The 16,655-nt window shown below is 48.4% G+C and overlaps 1 protein-coding gene across 1 annotated transcript in view; it reads left to right on the forward strand.

Moving 5' to 3' along the window:
- Nucleotides 1-16,259, forward strand: part of LOC105693462 (origin recognition complex subunit 2) — a 61,569-nt gene extending 45,310 nt beyond the window's left edge. Inside the window, 8 exon segments of the mRNA XM_048649012.1 lie at nucleotides 8,234-8,381; nucleotides 12,723-12,844; nucleotides 12,973-13,124; nucleotides 13,281-13,408; nucleotides 13,501-13,678; nucleotides 13,760-13,871; nucleotides 13,873-14,079; nucleotides 14,231-16,259. Of these exon segments, the coding sequence (XP_048504969.1) occupies nucleotides 8,234-8,381; nucleotides 12,723-12,844; nucleotides 12,973-13,124; nucleotides 13,281-13,408; nucleotides 13,501-13,678; nucleotides 13,760-13,871; nucleotides 13,873-14,079; nucleotides 14,231-14,405 (1,222 nt within the window). The 3' untranslated portion in view covers nucleotides 14,406-16,259.
- Nucleotides 16,260-16,655: the final 396 nt, after the last annotated feature.

The raw sequence follows: 16,655 nt of genomic DNA on the forward strand, positions 1-16,655 counted from the left end.
TGTTGTTGTTTTAGGAGAATAGGAACCGCGATATCGCCCCAGTTATTGTTGTTATTATCATTATCGTTGGTCGTCGTCGTCGTCGTCGTTCGTCGCGCGTTTCTAACGGCGTATTTCCGCACGACCGTTGCACGCAGCCGTTTTCGCAACGTGAATATCTTATTGTATCAAGGGTCGCGATTTGTGCCGGTGGTACGCGAAAAGGGATTGGAAAAAAACGAGTCGAGAGGCGATGCCCAGAGTAAAACGTACGCGAAAGGGATATTTTTATTTGAAATTCGTGCGTCTGGACCTGGGTGTAACCCGGACACTTGACAGTAGAGAGGAATCCGTTCGCAGATAAGAAGATAAATTTCGACGATAAATTTAACGAGGGACACAAAGGAGTTTGTGGTAGAGAGAAGAAGGTAAAACTGAAAGAAGGGCAACCGGTGTGAGTAGCCGCAGCAGCGTACCGGTTGTCAGTGGAGAAGTTGGTGGTTGTTCTGTATAATAATAAAAAAAATAAAACAAAATAATAATAATATAAAAAAATCGTGTTCATTTCGTGTGTATGTGGCAAGAAGTGATATTACGTCGATCACAATACTGGATACCTTACCGACCTCCATATCTGGATTATCTCATGTCAGGATGGCACTGGCACGGTACGTAATCATCGAATCCTTAAACGTCTCCTACGCGTTCGAATCGTCAACTTTGACGAACTTCGACCGCTTCGACTCCCGGCGATCGAGCGAAGATACTGGGGGGGGGGAAAAAAAAAAAGAAGAAATTCAATATTTTCGGTCCAAGTGGGCGCTCAACGCGACTCTCGGCTCGAGATCTGCGCTCTTTTCTAATCGACGAGAGCGGAATTTCGATTCGAAAATATTTTCTTCGGAAACTGCGAAGACCCGGCCGTTTTGTTCGTTCGAATAAAGAGCCGTGGGTACAATGAGAGCATAAATATAATCAGCACCTATTCGATGCGACGTAGCGTGCGTCATGCATGCAAGATGTTAATGCGTGCGGTATAGAGCCAAGTTTGTAGACGTAGACGTACGTACGTATGCGCGATTTTATTGTTCGCCAATCAATTGCATGTACGTGCGTTATACACGTCGTCCTTCGATGAATGAAAACAAAAGATTAGCTCCGCTCAAAAGCGATACAATGTAACAACACACTTCGAACGGTTCGCGAATCCCCGTTTTTCCATCCAAGGAGAAACATGTCGCCGTGAGTCGCTTACCCTCGGATACGACGATCGTTTCGACTTTGGAAATAAGTAGATCGTCCAGTTATTATTCGGCTTTCAACGTTCGCTTCGAGTACCTTCGAATCCGATGGTCGGTGCCGAAGAGGAGACGGAGAGAGACGTAGCGCGACAGATTTCGATCCGAATTAATTGATCGTTCGACGGTAGCTAGGCGATGATTTATCGGAATTTTATAACACGCGCAATCGGTGGTGTGGCTGAGTCGTCCTTCGGTGATATTCCGAGTCTGTATTTATAGTCGCAAGCTTACGCGTTTCCCCCCTGTTTTAATGCTGACGCGACGCGACGCCTGGCTCTGCCGTTACACAATAATACTGACACGGCGATAATACCGTCCCCGACGACTGTTTGCGGTGAAAAATTTTCGCTACGTGTTTCTTAATTGCGCGACGTCGTTAGCCCAGCTTCGCTCGACTCGTCGTCCCCGATTCCCGGCGACGTCGTCCTGGATCTTGCCGACGTTCTCGCGCCTCTCCTACGACGCTCCGATTTCCCAAGAATACAGAAAATAGACTCGTCGATGGCCGTCGAAAAAAATTCTTAAACTAACGTCAGAGGTTGGGAAGAGGTCGCAGACGTACTTCTTGTCCTCTGGCACGATCGGAAGGATTTACAACATTACGCGCACGTGTTTGCCAATATTCGAGAACGATTCGAGGTGTTTTTTTCAGAAATACTTTCGCGAACTTGTTTTTTTTTTTTTTCCTCTACGTTCGATTTATTCGAAAGCGGCAAATAATGCAGGTGCAACGACAAAGATTTTAAGAAAATTCGTCCACGACTCGGTTGCCGACCGACCGACCGACCGACCGACCGAATTTGGCCCTCGCCCGCAGGCAGAGAAATATCTCGGGATCGTTTAGATTTCTTTGAAGTTTATAGCCCAAAACTCGGGCCAGGTACCCAGAAACTCAAACTCGAGGCCGCCACGGTTATACCTGCGGAATACGCCAGGTGCAGAATTTTTCTCTAAAAATATATACATCCTTTCCCTTCGTAGTACGAATGTCAGGAGTCTAGACGACAAAGAGACGGGAGGACCTCGCCGGTCCTGTTGTTCGTTTCGACGAAGGTAACAACTATTCTCGGTCCTTCGCCGGGTGGTTCGATCCCAAGATCCTATTCGACTGCACAATTTTTATTCCCGGTGGTTTTGGAGAGACTCGAGATTGACTCATTTCTCTACGTGTATATCGAGGCGCGCGGAATCGCTTTTTTTTTTTTTTTTTTCATTCGATTTTACGTTTCTCTATTTATTACCTTTCATTTTTTCTCGTTGTTCGTTGGCTCGCCGCCGTAACCTTTCTAATACGATAAATTCCTAGGCTTCGTGAAGTGTCGAGTCTACGCGGTCTAGGCCTCTAATCGCGAGCTATAAGGAAAACGCTGTATCTGGCCCAGATATACTTCCAAGCCAACTGCGGAGTTCTACTTTCGGATGAAATGCCATCAGCCGTGTCTTTACGGAGATAAAAGAACCGTTCCTTCTTCTATGATGCGGGGTACCTGTACGGATATCGCGGGCTAGCTGAGCCATTCTAAAAAGAAAAGGATCGAGAAAAAAAGCAAAGTAAAAGAAAAAAAAGAAAAAAAAAAGACGGAAGATCAACCGTTAAAACACATATTCGAAACTGCAGCCGTTCTCATTGCCGTTCGAGCAAGGTAGTACAGAGACCCGGGCCTCGGAAGAAATTCCCTTGCGTCGTACGTGTTTCATTTTACACTACTCGTGGGCAGAAGAAGAAGAAGAAGGGACTCGGGGAATTGCCGTGCCCTCCGTTTGCCGCCGGTGCTCCCGGTACCTTGGGTAAATTTATAAACGAGCTGCAGGACACAAAGAAAAGTCTCTCCCCGCAGGCTGACGACGACGCGCGCGCGGGGGCCTCGCCCGCCTGCCATCGGATGCCTCGTGGGCGTCAAGGGCACAGGGCTCCCCCTTCCCCCATCTTTGTGTACCTCCGTCAGACCCACGCCCCGAAGCCCCTCGTCGAAACCGGAGGGCTGTTGCGCGTTCTCGTTCGAATATCTCGGGTGAAAAAATTCTGTGAAATTAATCGCGATTGCCGCGGATTCGAACCGTTTGCCTAGGTGTGTGTACAGGGTTACCGGGTAGGTACGTACGTCGCCTCGTTTTCAATGAAAGAACTCTGCGATCGGTCGGGTGGGGGGTCGATTTATCGGGATTCTGTAATTGCCGCGCGTGTTCGCAGACGGTCGTTTGTCGTTGGGTTAAAACTTGTTCGAAACTTAGAAGACGATTTAGAATCGTTAAGGAGAGCCCAGCGCCGATCCGACCTTCGGTGCATAAACGGATCGGCCATGGAATTTTTAACTAGGCATATCCCAACGGCTCCTCGATCCGCTCGTTGCAGCTGTGCAGACAGGCGACGTCGGTTCATGGTTGCGATTCGATTCATCGCTTTTTTTTTAATTTTATTTTTCTTTATTTTATTTCATTCTCGATACCCCCCCGCGAGGAGAGGAGACCTTGATTCGCGAAATAAAAAAAGGTGACGATATCGAAGGAGACGCAGAAATAAGAAGCAACGGCAAAAAAAGTTTAATACCACTGAATTTGAAGTCGTGCGGCAGCTGCAGGGTCGCATTTTTACGATCACCTACCGCTAAGCGTTCGAATGGGAAAAACTATCCATTAGGACGAATATCTCGGGCTCTTAGGAAGCGAGTTATGTTTTCGCGGACGTCGTGCGTTCGACGTTCGAATGTCGTGAGTTCGAAAGGTATATATGGGCACTCTGTCGGCGGTACGGTGTAAAGACGGACGGCACCGCGACCGACGATGGGCAGGCAGGCGAGCAGGCCGTTGATCTCTCGCTCGTCGTGAAGCACCGGACGACCTTGAAGCTCACGGTCAATTTGCAAAGTCCGAACCGATGATGGGCCCCGTTCCCGAGCCCCCAATCTTCCCGAGCTCGGATAACTCGCCCATTCGGGTCACATACGTGTACGCGTGTGTCCCCCGTGTATCGAGAACGCCGTACCCATCATCGTCCGCGGTGTTTTGCTACTTTCGAGTGTCACCGATGTAACGCGTTTCACCGTGTCGGTAAATCTGCGACGCTCAAACGTGTAACGGTCGGAACGTATGACGCAACGTTCGTCGTCTCGTGTTTCCACCCGGTCACTTATACGTTTGCGCTGTACAAACGACGAAACTTACTTCGTTGCACAGCGACGACGTACCGAGCGACGTGCGACTGTTGAGTTGCCGTTCAAAGAGCGTAATCGACATTCGATACACACTCTTAATTGTACGTCAGGCGTTTATACGGGCGTCCGACACACTCGTCCACGTCGCGACGCATTTTGTTGCAGCGGCTGCACCGTTACGCCGGGATAAATTTTCAACGATATAATTTCATGCATCGAATACACTTTCGCACACCGACCGAACACTTTCCGTGAAAGTCCGAACGGGAGGGGAAGAGAGCCGACCGCGCTACGTCCGTCCGTCCGTGTAAAGCACGGCGGACACTTATCACCGTCGAAGCACCGCTGAATTATTACGTTACTCGCCCACGGGGTGAATTATTCATTTTTGGCGTTGGGCGTATTCAATAACGTCCGATATATTCGCTATAGCGATCCGAAACTCGAACGAGATTAGATATATCCGGAGAATCTTGTTTCCAAAGGCGTTGTGGAATCCGTTTCTTTGCGAACGTTTGAGGGTTGGAAAAGCGAAAGACGACCACCCGGGCATTTTACTTTAAAATTGGAACCTCGTACGCCGCATCTGTGCTACTCTCTCCCTCTCCCTCTCTCTCTCTCTCTCTCTCTCTCGCTCTTTTCCGTTTCAGGTGGGAGAACCCCTGGTATTTTCTCCACCGCTGCGACGTGTATTCCCCTCGAGCAATAGCCCGAATTCTCCTTCGACTTTCCCACCGTCCGGCCAGGGGCGGTTTGGCTACCCTCTTTCTCACCCGACGTTGCACGAACGAGCCACCTATATACCTACACCGATTTCCAGACCCTCGAAGTTATCGGGGGAGAATATTCAGATCTGACCGCTCAACGCGCTCCGTAGATCGACGTCCCTTGTGTGTTTTGTCGCGTTTCATCTCGCTTCGCAATTTCGTACAGCCGAGGATTAAACGGTTTTCGCTCTGTTTCCGCCAAAGTTTCACCCGTGGTGTAGCCGTTCTACTTTCGCCGACCGTCGCACGTTGCGATACGTTGCGTTGCAACTTCCGCGTTTAATTCGTTTTATGGAAATATCTCGTCGGAAGATTGTCAGAATTTTCGGTCGCCGGCGCGAGGATGTAATACGTATCCTCGGTGCTTCTGGACTACGGAGTTCACATAACAGTTGCAACGATATTTCGGTGACGAAATTTCGTCGGGATATTTTCTACACGCCGAGGCTAGAGAGTGAAAGTTGACTGGGTGGGGAGGGGGGGAAACTATAGAATAATATCGTTGGACTTTTACAGACGCAATTACGTCGGACAAAACGCTATTCTTACGCCTTTCACTTCTCTCTCTGCGTTTCGACTGTTTCCCAGCTGGTTCGACTTCTTCGGACCCTACGTGCGATACACGGTCGCCGATTACATCGTACCGCAGCTGTGGAATCCCCCGCGACAACTGCAACGCCGTTGTTATTTCTCACGTTATCCTGCGGTAAATGTCACTTCGACTAACGCGAAGCTGCGGAGTAAACGTGTTGGGTGTTGACGATAATCGGTGGCCGAAATTTCGATAAACTTCTACAGAATTTCTCGCCATCTTTCGGGTGCTTCGTTGGTAGAATCGGAACGCACGATGTATCGCGTACGGTTTACGCGAAGAATTGAAAATTCGTCCTCGTAACATAATTGTTTCTGTTTCGTTGTATCGTCCGGCTACGCCAACTGCGGATTATCGTAGGTAGATCGTACATTTGTTCGTTAATTTCCGCCTTGGAAGAACTTCAATTAACATAAGGTAATCAACGTTCTCGGCATACTTGGTACGAACTACGTGCGGTATTTATTAAATGACGCAATTGACGTAATTAACACGACGAGGATCGCTGTAACAAGGGGGGAGGGGGGGGGGAAGAAAAAGAAGACGTCTCTTTTGTATTCATCTACGATATCGCGCGGCTATAGATGATATCATTTTATTCATTTATTCATTCCGTATATTCGTCTGTATTTTTTTCGACTCTTCGATTCGAGTCGACGCGCAGTCGACGAATACAGGAAGAAGAAGAAGAAGATGAAGAAGATGAAGAATAATGATGATAAAGCCAAGCGTGTGTTCGGATCGGCGGTTTACCTTGTTCGAATAAATTATTACCTGTCATGTAGTTTTGACATTATCTTCTCTCGGCGCACGTGCTCCGGCGTAGAGCGTGCATCTGGCATCCCTACGTGTACACACGTATGTCTATAGCTGTCCGCTTCTTCTCAATGACCATCTATTAGAAAAGTGAAAGCGCGTCTCGCTGGTGTAGCCCGTTCGTTCCTCACTTTTCTCACTTCTCACGCCTCTAACGTCGTACCTACCTACCTACCCACCTTTCCTAATTTTCTCTCCAACTGCACTTTACCGCTGTTACCCGAAACCCCCGTCTCTGGATGTTGAAATCTCCACGTCGCCGCGGCATCTAGTGGATTATTCGTTCGTTTTCATCCAGATGTTTTCAAGCACCTAATCGCGATCTCGACTCGTGGGAAAGACGTGAAAATCGAGCGATCGTAAGTCGGCTTCGAACGACCGACGGAATTTTTCTTCTACGAATACGTTTTTTGCGCTTCGCGGTTCACGTAGAACGTGCACGTGGCTCGACGGACGTTCCGTACCTGGGCCGGATACCTTTACTAATCGCGTGTACGTAGGTAGGGTACGTACCTACCTATCTACACTCATCGGGTACCAGAGTTTACTGACCCATCGCGTTCTCCTCTTCCTGCACCTCCCGCCGGTGGGGAAGACTTCGCGCTCGAGCGACGGCTATACCACGAAGAGGAAGCGGAGAAGCTCCCCCGATGCCGTATCGCCGGTGGACACGTGACGATAAAACCCCACGTGGGCCAAAGCGTACCTATACCGGGCGTACAGAGGGCTCGGGGGACCGACCGCGTACCGAGGTCGTCGGACCTATCCGATTTCTTCTTCGCCGGACTTTCTGATTTTTATCAACGTACATCGCGTAGCGGGCAAAGGTGTCGACCCGATCGTTTCGTCGGCACCGCGCGGAGGATGATGATGATAGATTTTTGGTTTTGATCGCGTTCGATTTTCCGGCGCGTGTTTTTTTTATTTCGGTCGACGCTTCGAATTCGTTGTCGGAAAGTCGAGTGTGCGCGTAATTATCCCCCGTACATTATTATCGCCGGTATCGTACGTTGGGTATTAATTATCGGGAGGGGGGATCGTCGGAGGTCAAATACCTTGAGCCTGACTACCGTCGTCGGTCGAGTGCGCTCACGCGGGCAACGGATAGATTCGAGGCCTCCGAAGTTGCCACTCGCGAGGCCTCCGCACCTAACGAACACCTACATTTTCGTGTCCGGGTTAAATGCTTCACAGTTGCCTGCTCGCATCGAGGACGCTTTCGAGGTTCTTAATATGGTTTCCTCAATTCATTCGCTTTCCTGTAACAACGACAGCGTACGCGCGTCCACCGACGTCGCCATTTTATACACGTGAGTTCCACGCTCCTGCCGCTGCCGCTTCTTCTTATTCTTCTTCTTCTTCTTCTTCTTGTTTCCCCGAAAATCTGTGGTCCTTTTTTTTGTTTTCTTATCGCTAACTTCGACTCGCTATGGAGCGACCTTGACACTGAGGTCGACAGCGCGCGTCCTCCGGATTTCGACACGCCTGTTTCTAAGCGGTATTTTCGCGCTATCCGCGACCTTTTTCGATCGAAGAGACGATGATGATGTGTACGTTTGTGTCGAACCAAGTGGTGGTGGAGGAAACGTTCCCTGTGCTCATCTGGTGTCCGATTGTTCGTTTCAGGATCCCGGTGGTGAGTGACTGCGCTCCGCAGACGTCGCGGGTCACGTCGAACTTGCACAGCAGCAGTAGCATGGCGGTGAGCCGTGTTCCTAGCCCTCCGCCGCCCGAAGTAAACACCCCCGTCGCTGAGAATTGGTGCTACACGCAGGTACGTAATGTTCGCGTTTTCACTTGTATGTATTTCAACTCGCTCGATTGATTCGCCTTCTCCGCTTCTTGTGTTCATCACTCTCAACTTCGTTTATTTCAACGTCTCCTTTGACGCTCGGCTTTCTCTGGTTGACAAAATTTGGGAGCCTTCTCCGCGCGAGCGGTGGTGGTGGTCGCGATAATCTATCGGAAATTCTTCGGCGTACGTTTATGTATAACCGGTTGAAAAAAAGCGGTGATAATTTTGAACTGATTTTCTTGATTTAATTCGTCATATTATCGGTTCGATTTTTGTTTGCTTCATTTTTCGCCTCACGTACGCCGCGGTATAGTTTCCTAGGCGACTCGAGCGACGACCATGCGTGCGGTATCTTATAGCCACCTGACATATTATCCAGTATCTCGGATGTCTAGCTTTTATTTTTAACGCGCGATCTCAAGTTATGACCTTATACGCGGTGGAGTCTGGTAGGATCGGTCGGTGTATACGTATACGTACGTACATTCGTAATTGGAGACCCCGACGACGACCACGGAGGATCGAAGGTCAGGGTGGGACGATCGCGGAATCACCTGCGATATTACGTAGTCCAACCGGCTGGATGTGCAGATAGGAACTCGAGCATCGTTGCAATTTTATACGCTCGTATCGGCTGCAGGGATGACGGAAACTGCACATTAGGTCTGATGTACGTATAAATACGTGCGTCGACGCGAGTACGTGACATCATTCCAATGAACACCGAGGAACAGAATCGAAGGTGTATGTATCGGGGCAAAAAAGGCGAATACCATTTTTTCCGAACGGGGGGGACTATACCTGCTCGTTACCGACTTTCTCGCGCTTCGTAAATTAGTATACGAGGTCAGCTGGTTCGGACGCGCGCTTCTACAGAGTTAGCCAATATATCGAGGCAAATATTGATCGTTATGTTTCTTTTTAAAAAATGAAAAAATAAAATAAGTAAATAAAAAAAACCTTCGACCTCTGCTATCGAATAACGCGGCACGGATGTATACGTTACTCGCGGTGTCCTCGCGGACGCGGATCGCGTGTTGATTCGAACGATCGATTCGGCGTTATATCCGTATCGCGGGGGAATCGCGAATCCATCGAACCTGGTGGGCGGCGAGTAGTCGGCGAAGACGTTCGTCGGTCGTTAGCGCATCGCAACGTCGGTTGCACCGCGGTACCCCGGGTTGTTGGCCGCGGGTCGCGGCGGCGGCGGCGGCGGCGGCTTACGCGCTAACTCGAACTCGCGCAGAAATTCTAGTCGGGTGACTCTCGTTGCGCGTATACGCGCAGTTGGCGCTATACGGATCTATTTTTAATGCTCACTTCCCGGCGATGTGAACGACCCGCAACTAGATATCTCCCGGTTTTATACGCCGCGCGCCTCACCGAGCGCCCACCTAGCGTTCCCTTATTCCCTTCGGATATTCTCCAGATTCTATTCGACCGCGAATCGCCGATTTGTTCATTTATTCGCGCGATCGCCGAAACGCTGCGTTACTCCAGGTTGTATCTATACGTACCCAGCTGTTCGACGGATCGTGACCTCTATAGCGCGTCGGCTAGATGGACGCCGCGCGGTCGTAGGAAATCGTTGCGGAAGAGAATATCCGAGATGATCATTGTCTCGGCACGCCCCCATTCCCCCCCGCCCCATCCCCCCCCGTCGTTCTTCTCGTGTATTTCGAGAGCCGAGAGGTCGCGGTGGAGAAAATAATAACGGTCGGAGTGTCGGGGAGAGGAGAGGAGAGGAGAGTAGAGGAGAGTGTAGAGGAAAGAGCGGCGTGATACGGTACAACCGTGTAGGTAATACCACCGAATCGAAAGTCAACCCATGCTCGAGTTAACTTTCATAATGGCTGACTGCCACTGCTGCGGACCGCTGCTGCTGCTGCCTGCTGCTGTTGTTGGGTTCTCCGTGGCCTAGGATTGATTCGTGTGAACGAGCCGTCTCCGACTCGGCGTAGCCGTTGCACCAGTCTTACTCCACGTCCTGGGAACTCGAGTCGCTTCGGTACCCGCGACCAGAAAGCTCCGCGCGCCTTACCGAGTTCTAAACGTGTTCCGCGCTCACCTTCTCGCGTATCTCGTGTAACCCAGCGCGCGCGTGATTGATACACACACCCGCGTTATCCCGCGAAACGCAACCCTTCGCGCGTCCGCCGTATCGCCTCCTCGTCCTCGGTGTCCCGAGGGAGGAAGAATCGCGGGGCGCTGAAACGCGGGCGCGCACCGTCGGAACCTCCGATTCGTCTCCACCGGCGGTGGTCGGGTTCGCGGGAGCGGTGGCCGTTGCCCCCCGGGCCTCGGTGTCATTGTCCGTTCGGTAACCGGTGGGTCTGAAACGGACCGGAAGAAGTATTACTGCTAGCCGAAGCCCTCCGCCGGTGATTGACCTCGGTTAGCAGCCCGCGAATCGTCGAGGCACCAGAACGAGAGGCGTCGTCGCCGCGGCAGCGCGACCAGTATCCGCGAGGATGATTCAAGGCCGGTTGGCCTTTGCTCGGTGACTACGAAGACTACGACGACGACGACGACGACGTCGACGACTACGACGAGTTGAATGACTCCCGGGGCGTCGACCGAGGCACGATCGTCGGTCTACGGCCCTACGGAGAGGATAGCTTCGCGCCGCCGTTGCCTCCGCAGCTGACGACGAATTCAACCGTGTGAATCCGCGGCACGTCCTTATTATCCTCGGTTTCACTCGTGACCGGGCGAATCGCGTCCGTACGAAGACTATTCGCAACGCGCAACGCTCTTCTCTTACACCGCCCGCGTCCGCGCACTAACGAAGGATCATCGAAAGGAGGAATCGATGCGATTTTATCGTATCTGTCTACGCGGCGATTATCGTTCAATGCCATGAGAATATTATCACCTGCGAAGAGTATCTTCCCCTCGTTCCTACACCTGGTATACGAATACACATTTTGTTTTTTCCTCTCCTGCAATCTGTTGTATCGTTTTTGAACGAATTGGCTCGATTGTGCTCATTTTTTTTTTCAACTACGAAACGAATATTCGAAGAGAGCGTTCAAGGATATGGATGCGGTATTCGGACATTCGAGTCTATTCTTAACACCCGGGAGAGGGGGGGGGGGGGGGGGGGAGGACGGATAGCGTACACAAATTCTCCAATGTTGAAACGTTCGGTGTTTCTTCGAAATGTGTTGCACTTCGAACGATTGGAAAATCAGCGATATACCTTCTCTCCTTCGACGAGGCATTTCTCCAAGTTTCGTAAGAGCTGTGAGCGAAAAATGGGAAAAATTATTTCGTAACTTATTTTCAAATCGGTATACCCTCGCAACTTTGACGGAGAGGGGGGGAGGTTCGGGTACGTCGCGGTTCCGCGGTTCTGAAAGGTGATCGAATCTCACGAAATAACATCGCGGTAAGACGTACGAGACACCGACGGTTGGACCACGTAGGCTTTCGAAGTGTTGCCGGTCTGACGGTGCGATTTAAAATTAAACGTAAGGTCTTCGGGAACACCGACCCCTTTCGATCGATGGGTGCAGATACTGCAGTTGCGTAATTTCATTTATAGTACCCTCGTTACGCAATTAGCATCCGAGGGAGGAGTCATTTGTCGTTCGGAATGAAAATTTACCCCGATCGGACACCGCCCGAGCGTCGTCGTACGGGCTAAATTATAACCGACAACTTGATCGCGAAACTATTATGACCACCCACTCGCTCGTCGCTAACTAGAAATATAATTTCTCATCTACGCGAACGACTACGACTACGACGTGTGTTCTTCGAATCTATTCGCCAAGGTCGGACAAACTCGTGACGTCACAGGGAGCGTTGACTCTTGAGGGGGGAAAAACGGGGGGGAGGGACGACGACCTCCCGCCGTCCCGTTCCCCCCGTTCTAGCTTCCTCACCGACCCCCCCCCCCCCCCCCCCCCCCCCCCCCCCCCCCCCCCCCCCCCCCCCGACCGCACTAGTTCTTCAGCCACTCGTCACGTATGGCTTTATCATTGAACCTATTTCCGTTTTCCTTCGGCTTATTCCTTTCTCGAAATTCTTTCGCGTAGAACTGAACGATTGATTTATCGATAGAACTTGAAATGAACGGCCCGAAAACATGCCCATTAGTTTCTTCCATGAGCCACCTCACTTTTCAACGTTCGGACGATTTCTGGCTAGAACGTTTTCTCTCCTTGTATTTCTATGCCCGATTACGATGATTGTAGAGTGAAAACTTTGATGGAAATCTTACTTCAATCGTAATTTACTTTAAGTAGCATATAGGACATTGTCCACCGGATATATTCTGACGTGGTGTCGCATTTGAAGGTCTTGTGTGCACAGGTGAAGGTGGTCAAGTTCAGCTACATGTGGACAATAAACAACTTCAGTTTCTGCCGGGAAGAAATGGGCGAGGTACTCAAGTCGTCGACTTTCTCCGCCGGGGCCAACGACAAACTTAAATGGTGAGGAGACAAACAATTTCCGTTGATCGTTTCAACGCTTAATTATAAACGACGATGATTGTTATTTGGCGTTTGTCGTTGACGCGATCGAGGCTCGTTTTTTACAACGATCCATTGGTTTGTTACAGGTGCCTCAGAGTTAATCCGAAGGGTTTGGACGAAGAAAGTAAAGACTACCTCTCCCTGTATCTCCTCCTTGTCTCCTGCAACAAATCCGAAGTTAGAGCAAAGTTCAAATTTTCTATTCTTAATGCCAAAAGGGAAGAAACCAAAGCTATGGGTGAGTTGAATCATCTTACTACTATACTGTAACATCGTTTGCTCCGAAATCGATGATTCGAGATTGCTGAAAAGTAGATACGCTTTACCCCCTGATCATCGTACGCCCCTGAATCGTTTGAATATTTCTCTTAATTTTTACCCTTTTTATCAACAGAGAGCCAGCGAGCCTACAGGTTTGTTCAAGGGAAGGACTGGGGATTCAAAAAGTTCATTAGAAGAGATTTCCTATTGGACGAGGCGAACGGACTATTGCCCGATGACAAACTCACGATATTCTGTGAGGTATATACCTTTGTATGTTATTGTTACAATTATTTAATCAATATATTATACGATTGAGCTAATTAATTCTCTAATCGACCAAACCACCTTAGGTCAGCGTCGTCGCCGATAGCGTAAACATCTCCGGACAGAGTAACACGATACAGTTCAAAGTTCCGGAGTGCCGGCTACCCGACGACCTCGGGCTACTTTTCGAAAACCAAAAATTCAGTGACGTTACACTAACGGTCTGCGGAAGAGAATTTCAGGCACACAAAGCAATACTTGCCGGTAAGTTGGGATTCGTTAGCAACTTCATTTTTCAACGCAGCGGATATCGCACATAATTAATCTTTGTTCATTAATTTGCAGCTCGAAGTCCCGTATTTTCAGCGATGTTCGAGCACGAAATGGAGGAGCGAAAGCTAAACAGAGTCGACATAACCGACGTTGACCACGAGGTGTTGAGAGAGATGTTGCGTTTTATACACGGGAAAAGCAGCGAATTTGGAAAAAATGGCCGACGATCTGTTGGCTGCTGCTGACAAGTACGCGCTAGAGAGGCTGAAAGTTATGTGCGAGGAGGCGCTATGTACAAGTTTAGCTATCGAGAATGCCGCCGATATTCTCATCCTAGCCGACCTTCACAGCGCCGACCAATTAAAAGCCCAAGCCATAGATTTCATTAACACGTAAGTTCGCCCACTCGAATATATTCGTACAACCTGCGTAGAAAATGGCGAATTCTGTCGCCGTTAGTGCCAAGTTTGATTTTCGTTCGAATAGGTATCTGAAGTGGGATGAACTTCGAGCGCAATTAACGGATGTATTCGTACGTTACAGGCACGCGACGGACGTGATGGAAACGGCGGGATGGAAATCTATGATCCTCTCTCATCCGCACCTGATAGCGGAGGCTTTCCGAGCTTTAGCGACGCAACAGATTCCACCGATCGGTCCTCCGCGAAAGCGGGTAAAGCAAAAGCTGAAAAGCAGACGCCCCTTGCCCCGGGGATAACGACCACGTCGCCCCCTCCCCTCTTGCATCCCTCTTGACTCTGTGTACAGTGATGAACGGTTAGTGGTGAAATAAATGTTTCCTAGTGCGCGCCGCCACCCCACTGCCTGGTCAAAAGTAACCAGGACCGGGAAGAGCGAACGACCTGGCATCCAAGAGCTTTCAGGGCCACGTGCCGTCGACAGAGGTGTACCCAGAAGCCAGACTCTTGTGTTCAGTGAGCGTCGGTGGTAGAGAACGATATTCTTACTCTGTGCCACTCACCGCTCGCTCACCAACCAAATCAACAACTATATTGCGACTACTATTCGTTCAGTTATTTTGTTTTTCTACAATTTTTCGAAAACCGATTCGATGCGTCGTACGTAAAAAAAAAAAGGTGCAGTATTTCGAACATGTTTACCGAAGAATGCAGCGCGTGTGTTCATCTTCCCTTTTGCCAACGTCGTCGTCGCGTGTCAAGGTGTTGGACCCGAACAGCAGCCAAAATGTCGTAACGATATTTATATATCTGCACCGACTCTGGCGAGGCGTCGAATAATTGTCGAGCGTATTTCAAGAATTGCCGATGGACCAGGAAGTGATCGATCGGACTTTATTAATTGCCACGAAACGACACAAAAAGTTGTGATAGACGTCAGCCAGACGACTAAATAATATTTTGTTCCTTTGTCAACGGATCAAACGTTACCCCCACGTGGGTTAGACACTTTGTTTATTACCGATAGTGATTTATAATTGTAAACGTCAAATTCTTCCAGAAACGGGGAAATGATTCTAGTTAGTGTTTTTTATGATCTCTTTCTCTCAATATAATTATTATGTAATAACTATTGATTGTTCATATGATTTCTATTACTACTTGCGATATCGTGCGATCTGTGCCCCTCCTCCTCATTACGTTTCCGTATTTTTTTGTATATTTTTTGTCCGTGCAAGACGAATCCTACCTTTTCTTCCTCTCTCTTTCTTTTTCTCTCCCGCTCCTACTCTCCCTCTCCCAGCTGGCACAGTTTGTTTTGTTTTTATTATTCGTCTATATAACGTGTAGTAGAGAAAAGAACAAAATTTTCGAAAACATATAAATGTATTAAATTTAGGGTTGTCCATAATTTATCGAGTTTTATGTTGGTTATTGAACAAAAGAATTAGAGGAGAAAGAACACGACATGTCTTTATCGTATGTATGTACAGTGAGGATCGCGTGAAATTGCGCACCCCATTCGCGCGTGCGCGATCGTCGTCATTTGTTTTGCAGAATATTCAACACACTCAGATTTCAGATTCAGCTGTCAAAACCGCAGAGAGTAAGGGGGCAGGGATAAACCTAACCTAATTCCTTCCAGAAGATAGAACTCTTTCGACGCAGGTAGCAAAGTTCTCTGCAAAAGTCGCAATTTGTTCGATGAGTCTAATTCTAATTTCTTACAAAAGATGTCATAGTAATATTGTAAAATAATAGTTCTCGATCAGAGTTGGAATTCCCAGCTTTTCAACTTCAGTAAGGATTGATGATTGTTATTCAGTTGGTCAATTAAATTTTAGGCTTAATCATATTTATTTCATCCCATGTCACTTTAATTATCTGAGGCTGATTTCGTGTTGCAATATTCACCTGTCACAACATACCTCAGTCATGATGTCAATCTGACAGCTCGAGCTGGGTTCTGAGGCGGTTGGTACTAGACGTTAGCAGATAACAAAATCAAGTGTTTTTTCAATTCGCGCTTGCGCACAAAATCTGGGTGCGCAATTTCACCTCAAACGTTGAAAATGTTTCGAGTTGTATTCGGAAATAGTACGTTATTATCGATAAATAAGTGAAAAAAAAAGAAATACACGATTGGAACAAAAGAAGAAAAAAAAAATAAAAACCTCCAAGGAAAGGTATATAAAAGTGAATTGAAAAAAATAAAAACCCTGTATAAATAAAGTTCAGTCAATTACAGTATGATGAAATATTAATCGTTTTGTGTAACTAATTGATAATCATTGAAACTGATGAAAATTGATTGTGTGGTGAAATGAACTGAATTATGGGCAACCAGAGACAAATGATCATTGTGTAGTATACTACTACTACTACTTACTATACTGGCTTCCCGATCCTCCTACTAGCTAGATTTATCGATCAATTTAACTATAAAATACCTACCATTACATTAACGATGTCGAATATCAATGCCATACATGTTCTGTGATAAGACCATTATATTACTGCAACAACTGTACATCTCTATCTATATCTAT

The sequence above is a fragment of the Athalia rosae genome, chromosome 1 (assembly GCF_917208135.1).
Source record: "Athalia rosae chromosome 1, iyAthRosa1.1, whole genome shotgun sequence".
Taxonomy (NCBI): domain Eukaryota; kingdom Metazoa; phylum Arthropoda; class Insecta; order Hymenoptera; family Athaliidae; genus Athalia; species Athalia rosae.